The sequence below is a fragment of the Corvus cornix genome, chromosome 6 (assembly GCF_000738735.6).
Source record: "Corvus cornix cornix isolate S_Up_H32 chromosome 6, ASM73873v5, whole genome shotgun sequence".
NCBI lineage: Eukaryota > Metazoa > Chordata > Aves > Passeriformes > Corvidae > Corvus > Corvus cornix.
The window spans coordinates 22,417,271-22,434,611 of NC_046336.1; the positions used below are offsets into that span (position 1 = coordinate 22,417,271).

Sequence of the window (17,341 nt, forward strand, 5' to 3'; positions counted from 1 at the left end):
TTCTATTATTGTTAAGGAAAGGAAATAAAATAACACAGAAAATAGAAAAATGAAAGTAAACACTTTCAGAAACAAAGAGCATGTTGTAGGTATGATACAGGTAGAGCTGGATACTTCTGCATTCTTGTGGGCAAATATTTCTCAGTTTTTCACAGCAGATAATTTTTTTGTTTTAAACTTAAATATTGATGCATATAGTGCAGTTTTATATTCCAGTTATTGTTAATAACAGTGCAAATGAGAATACTATACAGAATCTAGTTTTTACAATAGTCTTTCATTAAATGTTCAGTGAAAGAGTTTGCAAATGTCCCTCTTTTCCAATATCCTGGCAGGTCTGTATAAAAAGTCTTAAAATGATGCTTATTCCATGCAGCACATACAAAATTGGTAAATGAATTGTTAATCTTTATTGTCATTTTTACTTAACTAAAATGGAAATAACATGAAATTTCATATTCTCTGGTCTTTTTCCTTATCTGAGTGTTCCTGTCCTGAATACCTGTTATGAGCTTACTTTCATGGGACTCTTGGTGCTGAGAGTCAAGGTAGAGGAGATGATTCTGAACAAAAGAAGGTGCAACTTTACTTAAATAAATAATTTCTTTAATCCATTTTGAATTAGAAAATCAGTTTACAGGCAATGATAAGTGGATCTGTAAGCACCTTCCTGGTGTGTCTAATTTTTACTTTTCTGTCTTTGAATCTCACCTTTATCTTCATCACTGAAGATAATAACCTTTTTTCACACCACAACAAAGATGTTAAAACCCAGTAACAGCAGTCTCAGAACACATGGAGCAGTGCTAAGTTTTAAAATTATTAAGAAAAAAAAAAAGGTGGGGGGGGGGGTAGGGAGACCCTGCCCCCCCAACTTCTAACCTAAATAAACCTTTCTAAAGTAAATGTAGAATCTAGATGGATCTTTCTTCATTAAACAGCATTCTTTTAACTAGTGATTTTACAAGTCTAAACCAGGTGGAATGTGTCATTCAATTTATGGGTCCCAGTACCTGCCATAAAGTATTTTATGATGGCTGTGTTCTGTGTTATTAGTAGCTGTCTTTTTCTGCAGCCATTGGTGTTTGATAATACTCTTAAAACACCCAAAATTACTTACCTGCAAGCAACATTCCGTAGTCCCTGTTGACAGTTTGAATAAGTTTAGTGCCCTTTTGTTGTGCTTTACCTTCAAAACAAACTGATTGAACCATCAATAGCTCCTGAAAGCTGACAGAGGCATGTCATCTGGTGTAACCCTCTGATAGTAGGTTATCTGTGGGAGTTAACCTCCCTGCATTGTTAACTGAAATGTTTTATGTACTATGCAACTTTAGGATACTGCTGTGATAACCTTAGTAACTAAGTCATACATCACAGTAAAGAGATTTTGTGCAACAAATAACCCTGGATTAAATTTACAAGGGTTGAATTGATATTGTAGAGTGTTCATTCCCTGGCTTTGGTAATCCTTTCCTGTATTTTTTATGGCAAACTTGTGTTACATTTAGATTGAAGCTGTATCCTCATATTTCTAGCTAAAATATATCCAGGAAGCTTGCTGTTTTTCTTCAGCCATTTAATAAAAATGTATTGTATTATTTTCAAATAATATCGATACTTTTTAGCCCACATTTAGTAAAAAGAATACGAGTAAATGAGATTGTATTTTAAATCACCTTTTAAAATAATTAATCACAGATATACCTTCCTTCTACCAGTGGAATAACCTTTATGGTACTTACATTTTAGTATTTGTTCTGCTTTAAGGTCTGCAAGTTTGAAAAAGAGAACCAACCCCAGACCTGTAACTTGTGGAGCAGTTTGCTGTTTAATTTGAGTGGGTAGGGTTTTTCAGTTTTGTTTCTGGAATTGACAAGTACTAGTGCTAATTCTGGTTTTTGAAATGCAGTCAGGATGGCTTAAAAATACAAAAATACATTTGTATCAAGGAATGCTATTATAATTTTAAGCTCTTTTGAAATGATTGAGAGACTGACATTAGGGCTGTGATCCAAAGTCAGCATAGATGACAGTGCTGTCTTATTCTGTTGTCATTTTTGTTGCAGCCTGCTTTTCAATGGCATATTTCATTCCATCATTAAACATTTGCTGATTTTCTAATACCGATGTTTTCTTCACCTGAATATTCATCTTTTCTCACCCTACACTTAGTGGGTGTCTTTACTCATTTTTAGCTTCACTCTTCTTCATTCTTGACATATTGTTTCCTTCTGTACATGTCTTCATTTGAAAGAATCTGTTGTCATCAGAGCTTTTCTGCCAGTAATGCAAGATGGATAGCTTCTCCTCCAGTGAAAGATAAGGGCCAGCAAAATGCCAGGGAGGACTGGAAGGGCAGCCAGGAAAGCTGGAATGAGTCTGAGAATGTGTCTGTCTCGTAGGTCTGTATAGCTGTTGTTTAAAAAAATGCTCTTAGGAGATGTTCTGTTTTGTGAAGTGACTCTCTTTCTTCAACTAATTGAGAGCCATAGATTGAGGATTCAAGTTGAAATTGTCTGAGCATTTCAGAACTGAGTATTTTCAGTTCAGTTATTAACAATTTATGAAGGTGTTGCTTCAGAGGAGTGGTGCACTTGACAGAAAGGTTTATTTGCACCATTGAATTTTGCTTGGTTTTAGAAGGGGGAGCATTACAGTCTTTTTCACGTGTTTATCTGGTTTTGAAAACAGTATCATAAGATAAACTTTTACCTTTTAAACCAGTTTTGTGTGTTGTTCTTTTTCAAAACATTATGCAGAGTTTGCTACTTCTTTGATTTTTTTCCTCTCAGTGCCAGAAGGGATCGGTGTGGGGAGGAGCTCTCTGACTGGCTGGGGGGGTTAGGCAAAGAAGCTAGGCTGGGGAACGTTATCGTCACCTTTCTACCCCCTGCCAGGAACAGTCTGATATTGCCCTCACTTTGCAGTGTCTGCTTCACATTTGGTTGACTAAATGCAAATGATGTGTACTTGAGGTGATTAGATATTTGGATTTGCTGTGGTTGTGCCTTCCTTTGGTTTTGATCTGCTATGTTCTCTCCCTCCACAAGTGAGGAGCCAGTAGTATTTTTCTGAGGCTAGAAAGCTGCTGTCCTTTGAGTAAAAATGCTAAATAGTATGTAATACTGATGAATCCTCACAAAAACTTGGAATTGTTAAAATATATTTCCCATAAATAGTCTCTCCCTGTGTGCTTCTGCACTTAATCCTGAGCTATGTATGCCATAAAGACACCTTGTCTCTCTGGCAGGGTCAAATTGGGATTCTCCTTCCAAATGCTGATCATTGTGTTTTTAGGAAAATAAAAAATCTGAAGAAGTGTTGGCAAATGCTAAGAATTCTTGCAGACAAGTTAGCTGACAGTTTCCTATATCTCAGGTTGGTTTTCTCCTGCAGTGTGGATTGGAATCTTTGGTATCGCTCAAAGCTCCTTTTCCCAAACAGGTAGCGCAAAACAATTTCCAAATTACTCTGTTTCTTGATATGCTTTATACCTCACTAATATACAAAGAGAATATACATGTTATTGTATTAAATGGTTTTGGGCAATTTACAACAAGCTTCATTTGAGAGAATAAAGTTAAGTATTCTAACTTTGTACATAAGCTACATCGCATGGAAAAGGTGAATAGAGAGAGGAAGCAAAGGCTGTTGTTATTTATGGCTGTTATTTATTTAGTCATTTAGTCTGTGTGTATGTCTTTGTTCATTACTGGATTTTAACTGTGTGCATTTTGCTATCTGTCAGATATTTTGTCCTGCACAAATTGACAAACCTGAAATTTCTCGATACTCGGAAAGTAACCACGAGGGAAAGAGAGGAAGCCTTGATAAGAGGCGCCTTCATGAAAGTGGTTAAGCCCAAGGATGCTAAGGTAGGAGAGTAAATGAAAGTAATAAAAATAATATGACTCATTAACACTATTATTAAATAATTTCAAGAGCCTGGCTGCATTTTTTGCTAAGGTAAAAACTAACAGGTGAAACTTTTCAAATGAAAGGATCGGTAAATGTGGTCAGATGGGGGACAAAAGCCTTAGTAATTTTTAGGTGGTTTAATACACAAATTTGCAGGTACATGTCTAATGGGCTATGGCCATGTTATCAAATTTCTGGTTTCAATCTCTGTTTCACACAGCAAAGTAACTAATATATGTCATTGAGCTTAAAAGGATATTTTTACCCTGTCCCAAGGAAGTGTAACAACTGTGTGATATATACTTTTGTGAAAGAATGTGATTTTTTCTGGCAAGTTGTCCCCTGCCTTGTATGTTAAACATCTACTGCAGAGCTCACACCTGTGGTGTTTATTGGCTTTTAGTGGACCAGTTGATTCTAATTTCGTATGATGTTGTTTAAAGTGGCGTCCTGCTAATAAGCATTGACAACATCAGAGAGACAGTTTTGGTAATCTGAGCATTTAATACAGCTTCCATCAAGTCTGGGCATCCTGCTGAAGCAATCACAATGTGAATGTGAATTCTCCACTTTGCCTTCTTTTCCCATTGTTGATCAATATGTGATAACAGCAATCTGAGGGTGCTTTAGTACTGCAGATCTTTCTTAGAACTCCGCTCAAGTTTTCAGTGTACTTGCTTTCTGTTTGCTGTTTTTTTCTCTAAAGCATACCATCAATAATTTATTGCAGATTTCCAATAATGCTGAATAATAATGTAGTGGTATGGAAATGCACTGTTTGGTAGCATAACAGTGTTGCTGGATAAATGCATTATCATGAGTACAATTGCAGTGCATTGCAAATTAATTCAGACTGATTAATTTATAACTACTAAAATGTTAACAGTTCTGATACAAACATTGCTTTGATATGTTGTTTACCACTGCCTTTAGCTATTTCAGCTTTATATATGTAATAAATGAATTAATTTATTTTTAAGCTGTGGTGGTGATCTTTTTCACAGCAAACCATCTTTGAATCTGGCCAAATGCAACAGCTGAATTGTGTTAGGCATAGCATACCTATGTCATCTTTTACAATTCTATCTAATCAGATTTTGGATCTGGTGAAGTTTTTTTAAAAATTTGTCTAACATCTTTTGTTTAAGAGTCTATTTTGTGAATTGCATCCAACTTAATAGTGTAAGAGAAAAAATAGTGTCTCTCAAATTTGAAGTTACTTTTCTGGATTAAACCTCTTTCTAAGTCAATAGCTAAGGGTAAATTACTTAACAAATTTAGGGATAACATCTTTATCTTTTATATCTACAACTGAACCTCTTGTATAGTTTTGAATTATTTACCCACTAAGTCTTATGATAAACCATACATTTATTTCAGAAAATTTGCAGAAGGCTCCAATTTACTGTTGTTATTGCCATGCTAAAGAGTTTTTTTTCTTCTTTATAAGTGGTTCAGTACAAATTACTGATGGTAAAATCATTGTAAATGATTTTCATGGCATGAATTAATGCTTCTTAAGGTGCTACAAAATTACCCTCATCATACTATATTATATACGAATCACAGAAGTGGCTAATTTAAAATAAATATTAAATTTGATGCAGATATTATAAAGCACTACAAATTGTTTTGAATTTGTGCTTATTTCCTAGGATATTCATGGTTGTAGTACACATGCATGCAAACTCTATGTCTGAGAAGACTCACAGAATTTTCTCTGCATATATGCTTTGAGATGCAGCTAAGTATGGATATAGCTATTGACAGCTCTACTCAAAGACCACAGCCAGCAGCATTCCTCCATATATTGCAAAGATGATGTGCACAGTAACTGCACTTTCAAATTCTGGCATGTGTTATACATTGCATACACAATGGGTTTTTACTCTTTAGCCTTCACATTTCCTGGGTCTTGTGTTCTCTGTTCACCAGTTCCACTCCCACATAGCTGTCAATATTTTTGACCAGCTTCAGCCAGATTCAACAGACAGGTAGTGGTAATATATTTTAAGCTTTCTGAAACTAGTTAGAGATTACACCTTGGTCCAAACTCAGAGGAAGATTGCAGCATTTCCAGTATTCGTCATCCAAAAAACTCCGTAATAAGTTGACCTAGTGATGTATAAGACATTGATGATAATAAAATTCCCAATTTTTTTTGGAATTTGGGTTTTTTTGCCTTTCACCTAAGGTGGGAGCCACTGTGTCAGCCTGTGCTTACTGGGAAAGGAGATGAAGTGATTAGTATTTATGTTGGTGGATGCCACATGAAAATCTTCTGCCAGATGTAGTAACAACAGTGGGCCTATCAGACCTGCTTTTTCAGGAAAAAAACCCCTAAAAACAACAAACCAACAAAAAAATCCTAACTTCTGCTGTGGCTTTATTTCCCCCTATTATGATAAGCAGGAGATGGTATGGCTTATTCAGCATAAAAGGCAGACTGATGATCTAAAGAGGCTGTGATGTGGGGAGTTGTTTTCATTTTAGTCTTGACATGAAATACTTGGGAGAGCAAAATACCCCACCAAGAAAAAATACACAAAATGAGAATAAAAGCAAGAAATTTCCATCTGACTAGCTTGTGTTTACTCAAATGTGAAACTATCTAGCAATCACCAGTCATCACTAAGTCATAAATATTTTATTTTGTATAAATTTTTTTTTACTTTCATTTTTCCCTATTTTTTTAAACAGAACACTACACTTTCTTGTGCTTTGCTTCATTTCATCCTTTGTTGAAAATGCATCTGTTTGTGATATGACTGTCTTATGGAAAGACACAATCATTTATTAGAAAACAGTTTAATGTCACAATGCAGTATTCCTTCTCACTATGTAAGTGACCTAAACTTCAATATTCTGTTATGTTTATGTTTTCTTTTGTCAAAATATTGAACATTGTATCGTGCCTGCTTTTAATAAAGATTGGGGAAGTCTGGCTGGATAAGAGGCATTGAGCCAGATGAGGAAGCCTTGTTTAATGACCAGACCATGACCTCATTTCACTGGCATAAGTGTAGATCAAAGTGGAAGATGCCTGTCCAGTGTGAAGTGTGTTTCTGGGCATGACAGCATTTCACATCAGAAAGACAGCTCAAGAATACGACAGTCAAAATTGCTTAATTATGTCCCGGCTTTGTAATTATTCATCTGTGCTTTTTCAAAGAGTACAGTTGTCATTTCTTGACATAATTATTTACAACTGTACCCCTCTTTGGTTTAGAGGTATATGAATTGTGCTTCCAACTGTTTCATTTTTCAAACTTAGAGATGCAAAGCAGAATGTGATTTGAGAAAATATTTTAAGACTACACATTTTTACGTTGCATATGATATAAATAAAAAAATGAAATTATGGTGTATCAAAGTACATAATTTCATATTTTAAAGGTCTGTATTCATGATCATTTAATCTAGATGATAAAATGTGGATATATCCATTAAAGTGTGTTGCTATGAATAGATACGCACTGTCATAAGTCTCTTTAAATATAAATTTAATTACTTAATACCGGGTCAGCCTGCTTGCTTTTATAAAATACATATATTTCCCAGTATTTCTCAACCCCTCTTCCCAACAAATATTTTTTTACTTACTGCATTTCTAAGGTTAACACTTTCATCCATTTAATTTATGGTGGTGAAAGAAAGCAGAAGCCATTTGGTCACCAGTAACAGTTTTGCAGCTTGTAGGGCCAAACCATTGGCAGGTTTCCTTAGATATACTTCCATGTAACAAACTTAATATTAAATGGAGTTATTCTGCTTCCTTGCAGCTTTACCAAAAGCATCTTGTCCACTGGCTGTAAGGGAACTCTTAACAAAAGGCGGCAGTGTAGGTGTTTTGAATTTTTCAGTGTTTTTCCACTCTCAGATGCATTGTTTTCATCACAAGTTATAATTATGAAACCTGACATTGCAGTTGTTCTCTAAGGAACCAAGATGGAGACACTGAAGCAGAAAGGCAAGTCTAATATCTGCATTCCATGTAATAAATGTCTGTGATTCATGCCCACACTGTTACTTGAAGGGTAGGAGGAGATTATTTTATTATGATAGGAAGAGTAAATATTTAGGCAGTACCGTTTAAGAAATAAGGTGAGATAAAATCTACAGTGTTGCTTTCAGTTGGCAGTATTCTTGTGTTTAAGCTCACAGGAAAAGCTCATTATCAAAGTGACCAATGATGATATATGCTTCTATTAAAATCAGATGAGGCATAAGGAATGATTTGAGTAATTTTTGTCCCTAACTATTTAACAAGAATCATACTTTTCTTGAACAGATATATTCTACCTGCTTCCATGAATATAGGCAAAACATTTTTGCCAGTGTATCTCATGGATCTTTTTACCCCCTCCCTAAATAAGGAAAATAGGGCTGGTTTTTAAAAAGTAAATGAAAGGAGGCAGATAAAACTTTGGAGAGCATCCGCATTGCTCACAATTTTTTTCTTTTTACCATCACCATAGCGTAGAGATCTTGGTTTATGAATTTAGAGCATTTGAAGAATATGCAGAGTAAAGGGCTTCTAAAGTGTAAAGAATCATTGTGTCAGTGAACTGCTAGCTCATAAGATACCTCTTTGAGAGAGCTTTCCCATAACAGGGATTCTTATTGTCAGATGTCAAAATTTCACATACCAAAACAGAACAAGGACACAAATTTAAGACTGCCGCCTAGACTGTGATGCAGTAAATAATATTTACTTCAAGGACATTGTAGCAGTCATGCAGTCATCCATTTTTCTCTTTGGAAAGTTTAGGTATTTTAAGCAGAAGTCCATAACGTGTTTGGTTCATAACCTACTGTAATTCCTGCTGTCAAGAGGGAAGAATAGACACGTGTGGGTCATATGTGTATTAGGGTAGGGAGAAAGAGTCTTCTTCAATGTTGGTTCTTATGTTGATATTTCTTAAAAAACACCCTCATATGTTCTTTGGGCATGTACTATGTGGACTTCATTTCACTATCTTAATTGCTATTAAATATGCAGAATGAAAAAGATGATGTCTCTTTCCTAAAATTATTCCCTTAAAAAAAGGTACATGATTGTCATGAAGCCCCATGTCATTTTAGCCATTAATGATCCCAATGCATTTTTCAGATAGGAAGGGGTGTTATTCCTGGAGCTCTGGCCTCAATCCAGGTCAGGTGATTACATTCTGCCTCTATGGATTTCTCTACAGTCTCAATTTACTAAGGCATTCTTCTCCACCTTCTGCCCTAAACTGTTCTGTAATGTTGCAGTGTGCTAGTTAACCAGCTGCTGCTTTGCACCTGAAAAGTGTGTGTCCTTCAGTAGTAGTGAGCAAATCGATCCCTTGGTAAGACTTAATATTTGTAAAGCACTTGGAAATCCTCTGATGAATGGCAGTAGGCACAGTATATTATTGATGCCTCCATTTAATTGAAGAAACTATTGTGACAATTTGTTTATTACTGCTCGGGGTTTTTGGTGTTTTGGGTTTTTTTGGTTTTTTTTTTTTAAATTTTCATTTGTGGGTTCAGATATAAGTAAACTTCAATTATTAGATGCTGTAAGTGTATGGTCTGGCTTTTGTAATGTAACTCAGTCTATTTAATAAAATGCCATTCAGCAGAATGTAACAGCATGGTATCAAACAGTAGAATCACAATTGTCTTAGAGTCTTAATGGATCATTATGGCTAGCGTTTTATTTTATATGGATTTTTTTTTGTTTTTGTTTTGGAAATAGAAACACAGCTGGAGTACAAGCAGACACTCTTGTTCCTCTTTTCAGAAAAACTAATGGAAAGTATCTCATTATCAGATGACACCAGTGTTAAGCACGGGAGTTGTTCATATGTTGAATGTTGTAAAAAAAGAAAAATGTATTTAATATGGCGTTGGCAAAACTCTTTGCTAGCTTATGGCTATTCTTATATTCCTATAGGTGATTCTTTTTTTTTTTCCTGGACCTTAAGACACAATATGTCTAATGTACTCTCAGTAATTTTGGTGAGTTATTTGCATTGAAATAGTAGTAGTCTTAAGTTAGAATATATGTTAAGTTTTAGCACGGAAACAAAGGTCCAATTATAATTATTTTTTTATTCTGTAATCTGTTTGTCACAGCAATATTTCTGAGAGAGAAAATCAGTGGCAAACTATCACTACCATAGGATCTACCTGGAATTTTGTACATGTACATGCACCTGTTTTAAAAGTTGGAAAGAACTGTCATGGCTGATTTTACATTTATTGCTTGTTTTGACTGTGGTTGGATGTCACAGTTTTCACAGCAGCCTCTGCAGTGTATTTGTGTGCTGTGTTAAGGCCTGGCTTCACTGTTTCACTGCCCCATGAGAAGTTCCCCAGCTGTTAGAGATAAGCGTGGTCAGAAGGGCCACTGCCAATGAAGACAAAGATGATTTGTTGTTGTGATCTTCTCAGGAGCGTATCTTGCAGCAAGAAACAACTGAAGAACCATGACTTCATCACATGAAATGGGATGCAAGCACATCATATAGCATCTTATTGTGAAGTGAATGCTAGGGTTTTGGTTTTTTTTGGTGTTGCTATTGTCAGAGGGATGGCATGAGAGGACAGGAACAAAGGGAAAGGTAAAACAAATGCACTAATATTTCTAATCACTTTGGAAACAGTGCAAATGCCTAAAAATAGCAGCCTGGTGCCATTTTAGATACTCTAAAGTATATAGCAGGCCCCTGTAGGGACGGCAGATAAGTATCTTACATAGGAGATGTAAGTTTTTCTGAAGCCACCATGGGAGACCAGGCACAAGTACTGTAGAGTGGCTAAAACAGCAGTAGAAGCTTGTGTTTAAGCAGCTGGATCCTGCCTTTCCTGTTGTGGTAAAAAAAGAGATCGTGTGCTTGAAATACTGGCAGGTCAAGAACACCAGGGCATTATAAAAAATAATCCTTCCCTTCACTAACATTAGCCACAGTGTGGTCCAAGAGTCAGATAGGGCTGTGATGAGGTCATCTCCTAAAAGCTCAAGCATATCAGTCATTCTCTCTTCATTAATGACTATGAACATGACCAATTTAAAGCTGGTTTATGAGTTATTTCAGGAAAAAAAAAAAAATTTGTTTTCAGAGAAGGCCTAATATTTCTGCCCTTGTCTCCACCCTTACCAGAAATGTATAGGCCAAAGGGATATTTTGTAAGAAATTCTGAACTTTTTTGCTTATGAGTTTCTAAAACCGCTCCCTTTGCCAAAGAAAAAGGATTCAGCACAGTTTTATCTGCTCCCTTAAAATGATATTGGAGTCACAGATTCTGGTTCCAGTTCCTGAATGTTAACTGAAGCTGATGCTAATGTTTTCTAATTGTGTCCATCTTGCAGACAATGGGTCTGGCATAAAATCTTTAAGATTTGGTGATTTAGGTTACGGATCTGTGTTTCAGGGGAAAATCAGGGGTTCATTGTGTGGATAAAAAGCTAAATAATATTTGTGACTGAGGACTGGTGTTATGTGTGAAGGAATTAGTGAGATTATAAAACTTTTGCAGTTAACTGTTGCCCTAATTTATCTTATTCATCCAAGAAGAATGTTCATAGGGAAACAAATTATAATTAACTCTGTAATTAGAAATGTCTCTAAAAATAAATAAGAAAAATGTCAATTATGTTTCAAAAATGGTATTGCTTTGAATCCTGTTTTTGTGAATGATCTGTTTTAGAGGTAGGTTTTCTTGAGACTTTAGCAGACAGGGTATCTATCCTTAAGTGATATGCATTTAATTTTTAAATGTATATAAGGTATGCTTCAGTTGTAATGTATTAAATGTCTTTGTATCAAGGAACCTAGTAAAGGCACGTGCATTGTCCCAAAGATGATTCATTTCTCTTTCAACCTTGGTGGGGTTTGAAAACCTTAGGCATTCTTTCTTGTAAAAGAACCTGTGGGTATTTGCTTAATGATTAAATTACTGTTGCCTTTGTGTTGCTAACTTATGAGCTCGAAGCAGGAGAATAAGTTTTCTGGTATGTCAGTATAGCAAACTATGCTATGTATCTTACTCTGGTAAATTTCATTAGGAAATGTATCATTTGGGTTTAAATAAGAGGTAAATTCAGAACTGGGAAATTAAGACTTTTTTTCTTCACACATTATAAGACTAAACGTACAACTTTGTTCATGTAACAGTTACAAACAGTTCACTGTGTAGGCCAAATGCTCTCTAATGCAGTAAAATTAAGAAATAATATGCTTTGAAAGTGATTTATGAGTGTGGTTAAACTGCCAGATTTACAAAGAAATAGTTCAGATCTTGGGAAGCCTCAGGAGTCACGTCAAAAATGAATTTGACCATGATTTAAACTGCTACTTTTCTTACATGACATTTAATATGTGTACTTTGGAGGCCCATATGTCTTTAATAAAATAGCATTAAGTTTTAAATATGATATGAATGCAGTCAGTTTCTAAATTCATAACCTTTTCCACAACTCCAAAATGCTAACCAATAAGGGAGTCATACATGCAATAAAACATAAACGTTAGAAAATAGTTTTTTATTAGGACAGTTAGACATTTGGCAGCTGAGTTGTAATATAATAAATACATGCAGCCAGTGTGGGTTTATCAGTCTTTGTTTACACTGTAAGCAACTGGGACCATACAACTAATTATAACTGAGGACCAAAGGTCATCATTAGTATATTTTGTCCAGTGAATCTGTGCTTGCTAGGCGAATCTTATAAGTAAGAAAAGTAATTTATTAAAAAGAAACACTACAGTATGCTTCCCAGTTGAGTTTGTCAGAGAATATAATGTTTATTAGAAAGTCATATACTTTAAAACTGTTCTGAAGTACTAAGCGCTTCAAAAATCATGAAAGTATAGACATTAAAAACCATACACAATTTACAAAGGATTTCAATATTCAGCAAATGGTGGCCAAAAGAGTTCAGTGTTTCATGAAAACAGCAAAATGGGAGTCCTGTCTATGCTGAAGTTAATAAAAGAATGCTATCATATTTTAAGGGGTATTTTTTTTGCAATTTGAGGTGTTTTACTAAGTTTGTTAAAATAATGTATTTTAACATTACTTTCTGAAACAGAAGCTAGCCCACAGCAAAACCATCTTTCTAGGTAGCTTGAGCTTTTACTCAGAACAGCAAATTCTGGTTTGCTTGTTGAGTTCCTCTGTTTTTTCAACATGTACAGAACAATACTCCAAGCCTGTTCACATTTTCTAGGTAGTCTGACTTTCTAAAGAAAGCTATTGAAATGGTGTGGGAGTTGTGAAAAGACAGATTTTCTGTGTACTCAAAAGTGTGTGGGGAGGAGGGGCATAAAAACTTGATTGTGGTATACTTTTTCCTTCAAAATGCTTCAGTGATTCGATTTCTGGTTAGTGTGTGGCTTTAGAAAAATGAGAAAAACGAAATTAAAAAAGTCTGCTTTGAGATGTATTGCAAAGTATATATTCAAATGCTAATCTCTATTCCTCCAGAATTATGGGTTCCCTAGAGCATCCAGAAAATTATTAGCAGCATGTAATCCAGCTCAGTTTGAATGCATCTTTACTCTGTTAGCCAAATCTTTACATAATACAAATCATTCTACCTATAAAAGCACAAATATGTTATTGTTCTCAACAGGCAATTTAATGCAGCTATAGGGAGGAGAATAAGAGAAAAGAAGATTACAAGCTAGCTGATCATGCTTTTATTTCTCTTAAATCTCCCAGCATTTCTCTGTGGTTGTACTTGTTTAAATATTGTACACAACTGTGCTCTCTATATGATTTGGAAAGCAAATCAGCCTAAATATGAAGTTTCAATAGGTGTAGTTTTTAGGGGATTTGATACATTTATCACAAATATACATTTTACTCCAGAAGCAGTGCTGAACCTGTAATCTTTTGTCTTTTTTCTTATAATTCTTTTGAAGACTCCAGTTTTGCTGTAGAGAGCTCAGTTATATTTGCCACCCAGTTGTGCAGATTTAGCTATAGAATAGCTATTAAAGTTAATTTTTTGGAGGGTTTTATCAAAAGGACTATTAGTGTGAATACACACAGGAAGCATACGAACAAGGGAGAAACCCATTTTATTGAAATAACACACAGCTATCTCCAGTCAAGCTGTGGAGTCAGGATCCTGCTCCAGTGGAATTACGCAAATGGGACAAAGTTTAGCTGTCACAATTCTTGTAAGCAAGAAGGCAGATCCACTCTGGCATATGTGTGTGAACTGTTGACTTTTATTGTTACATTCTGCTGTATTATGCCTTGCAGTATTTTGCCACCAGACTCTAGCTTGTGACTCTCACTGTAAAGTTTTGCATCTATATGATAATAATGCTTTTGCTCTTTTGTGTTGCTTTCCTTATTTTCCACTAAGCATGTGTCCTTATGTTATACATCTACTACCTGATCGCCAATGATTGGAAATTTATTTATTAGCTCATACATAAACACTGTAAAATGTTTAGATATGAGTAAGCAGTTGGCCTATTACTATTATTAATTGCACACAGACAATGTGAACTAAATGTAGGTTTTAAAGTGAAAGGTGAAGGCACTAACACAAGAGAAATCTGTCTAGCAAAAAGAATGGAATAGGAGAGGCAGTGAATGTTCCTATTCTACCTGTTTTCATCAAGCCCATCAAGCATGAACTGGAAGAAACTGTACATAATTCAGTAGAAAAAAATATAATTTCTGAGTTAGAAATAGGATGTCACCTGCATGTTTTGCATTTAGCTACAGGTCAAGTCCATTGGATTGTTGAACATAAAGCATAGAATATATTTGCTGCTGAGTCTTAGAGTTGTTCTTGCAGAACTTGCTCGCTTTGCGTGCATTTTGGCCGGAGTTTTGTGCTTTCCTTCAAGACCTTCCTTGTTCAAGGGAGGTCTAACAGGCCACAATATTAATCCGATGCCCCAGGACTGCTCAAATTTTTAACTATCTTGCTTTTGTATAATATCTTCCAGCTTTTTCCTTTCCTCTTATGTGATAATTTCTCATATCTTTATGGTCTGAATAATACTCTACAAGGCTATTTCTGCTAAATAACAAGTCTAAGATATTGTGTGCAATTTTGAAAGATGGAATGCTCTAAAAGGCTAGGCAAAAGCACTGTATGTGTGACACAAAATTTGTCTTTCCCGTGGAGAAAACCTTTGAATCCACTTTTACGTCTGTTGAGGAGGCTCTGAAGGAGTAGTCTGCTGTGTGAGCAATAGAAACAAATGTAGATTTGTGCCATGTCAAATGGTCATTCCAAAGCAGAACTCATTGAAATCTCTGCATGTGTAGTTCTAGTTTCAAAACAACCAATCAATCATTCTCTAAATATAAAGAAATATTGCATTGGCAAGATTTTCAGCAGCAGCTATACAGGTAATAACCTGAGAGGAGTACTTTGGGTTTTATTGTTTCTCTCTGACAGTAGAGAACTCGTACAGGGTGAGAAAATAATTCAAATTGTGAGTAAGAAAATGTCTTTAAATAGAGCTCATGTGCTAGGCCAGAATGGTGCATGCTTTCTCAGTAAAGGACACACCTAACTTTCTGGGAAGCATTGCTGCAAGGCCATTGGCAGTTTCAAAGTAAGGAAAAAAAAAGATAGAATGAGTTTTATTTTCCTGATTTATTTTTGAACATGAAACTAGGTATGTTATTTTTCATAACAGCTTTCTGATTTAAAGGCAAGAGCAACATAGCTTTTTGTGTCTTTTTCTGCCCCATATGTTTACCAGTCTCTCTGGAGAGAACTTCTGAAGACTTGTTGTTTATGTGAAGTGGCGCTCTTTCCTCCACCTCCCTGCAAGCAGAAATGAATAGATACGTTGTTGGTAGAGAACTTACTTGCTTTGTCCTCTTGAGGTCATATTCTGGCAAGCGGGAAGTCTATTTTTTGATTTGATAAACCCCTAGTGGAATATGGTTTGGCTTGTAAAAACTGCTGTACACAGAGCCAATGGTTGTCTTGTCCTTTATAGCCTGGTCTTCTACCTTCTGCCCAGAATTCAGGGGAAACCAATGATCACTGGCTGAGGCAGTGTCATATGAGAACTGCTGAAAATTTATGGAGCTCTAATTAAACCTCAAATGCACTAATTCAAGCCCTATAAATCTTGTGTAATACTGGTCCGGTGAAGGTATCACGAGGGCTGATGTGGTCTGGGAGAACAAGGCCCATGCGTAATCTTCTTTGCAGTTTTACAGCTGGGAAGCAATTATGTTGCAACCTAGGCTGTCCAGTGATCCCAAAGATAGTTCATAGATGTTAATTTAGTTTACTGTTAGTCGGGGAATGTTGAAATGTTTCGTACAGATAGACCAGCTATTACAAACTTGAAAAGTCAGATTTCTTTTTTTGGCTTCCCTTGGTGGGGAAAAGGTTCAGCTGAGGATTTTGCCTATACTGCAGTTACCTAAAGGTGAGAGTAGTTTCTTCCAAGCCATGTATCAATAACAACAATGAAAACACTGGATGCATGATATAACTATTCTGTGTGGCAGAAAAGATTATACTTTCATATGCTCTCCTAAAGAAATAGATCAATCGAATACTAATATGCCATGTAAATTGAAAATTGTAGCTACTTAATCTCAAGATGGAGAAGAGCTTAAATTGATGGTGTATCATTTTTTTCATCTATAATATTATCGTGGTGGAATAATTTTAGTTGGTAGAAACTTGCTGTAGTGAGAAAAAAATAAATAATTTACTTATCCCCATGACTTCACTTCTTGGCCTAGGAGGAAGGGCCACCCCTTTGTATCTGTAGTAAAATCCTGCCTGTGATGCAGTGACTAGAAGCAATTGACATTATCAGTAGAGCCAGGATTTCATGCTTTCTCTTCTACACTATTCAAAGAAATACTTATTTTTTCTGATGCAATTTGTATTGGAGAAGGCTTATTTTTGCTAAAGGGACTATGGACTGTGTTTGGCTTCCATGTAGGCTTTCAGTGCTGGTTCTTCTCCATACAGAAACAAGTCAGAAAAACAGCATAATCACTTTTTGCTTTGTTAGGGGCATAGTAAACCTGTCTATCAAGAAAAGCAGATGGGCCAGGTAAAAAGAAAATCTTGTACTCATAAGGCAGCCTGCGAGCATAAGATACCATTGTTGGAGGATTGGTAGCATGGCCCTGATGTGAATCTTGTGTGCAGATTCAGACATATGTTTGTGTGCTATTGCCAGCCCTCCAGGATTTAAGAAGGTTTTTTGAAGGCTAAGAGCTTCGTTGTCTTTACAAAATCTTTTCTTTCTCCGGGTTCTGTATATGTTGAGAAGTCTTTTAAAGCCCTATGTCAGATCTGTTCTTCGTGTGAAGTCTTTATAAATATTTATATAGCCCTGCTGAGGAAGAGTCAATCCATTAGAGTGCTTTAGGCTAAGATTAGCACTTGTGAAGCCTATTTAACCAGATACGAGTTTACTTTATTTAATAA

The 17,341-nt window shown here is 35.6% G+C and overlaps 1 protein-coding gene across 6 annotated transcripts in view; it reads left to right on the forward strand.

Annotated features, from left to right (window-relative positions):
- LRMDA (leucine rich melanocyte differentiation associated) overlaps positions 1-17,341 on the forward strand; it is a 659,079-nt gene that overhangs the window by 404,274 nt on the left and 237,464 nt on the right. For 5 of the 6 annotated variants that reach the window (XM_039554354.1, XM_039554353.1, XM_039554352.1 and 2 more), the window contains exon 5: positions 3,752-3,878. In XM_039554354.1, the coding sequence (XP_039410288.1) occupies positions 3,752-3,878 (127 nt within the window). Of the gene's footprint in view, positions 1-3,751; positions 3,879-5,576; positions 7,437-17,341 lie in introns of those variants that run through there. The other variant, XM_039554355.1, reaches the window with a different exon arrangement.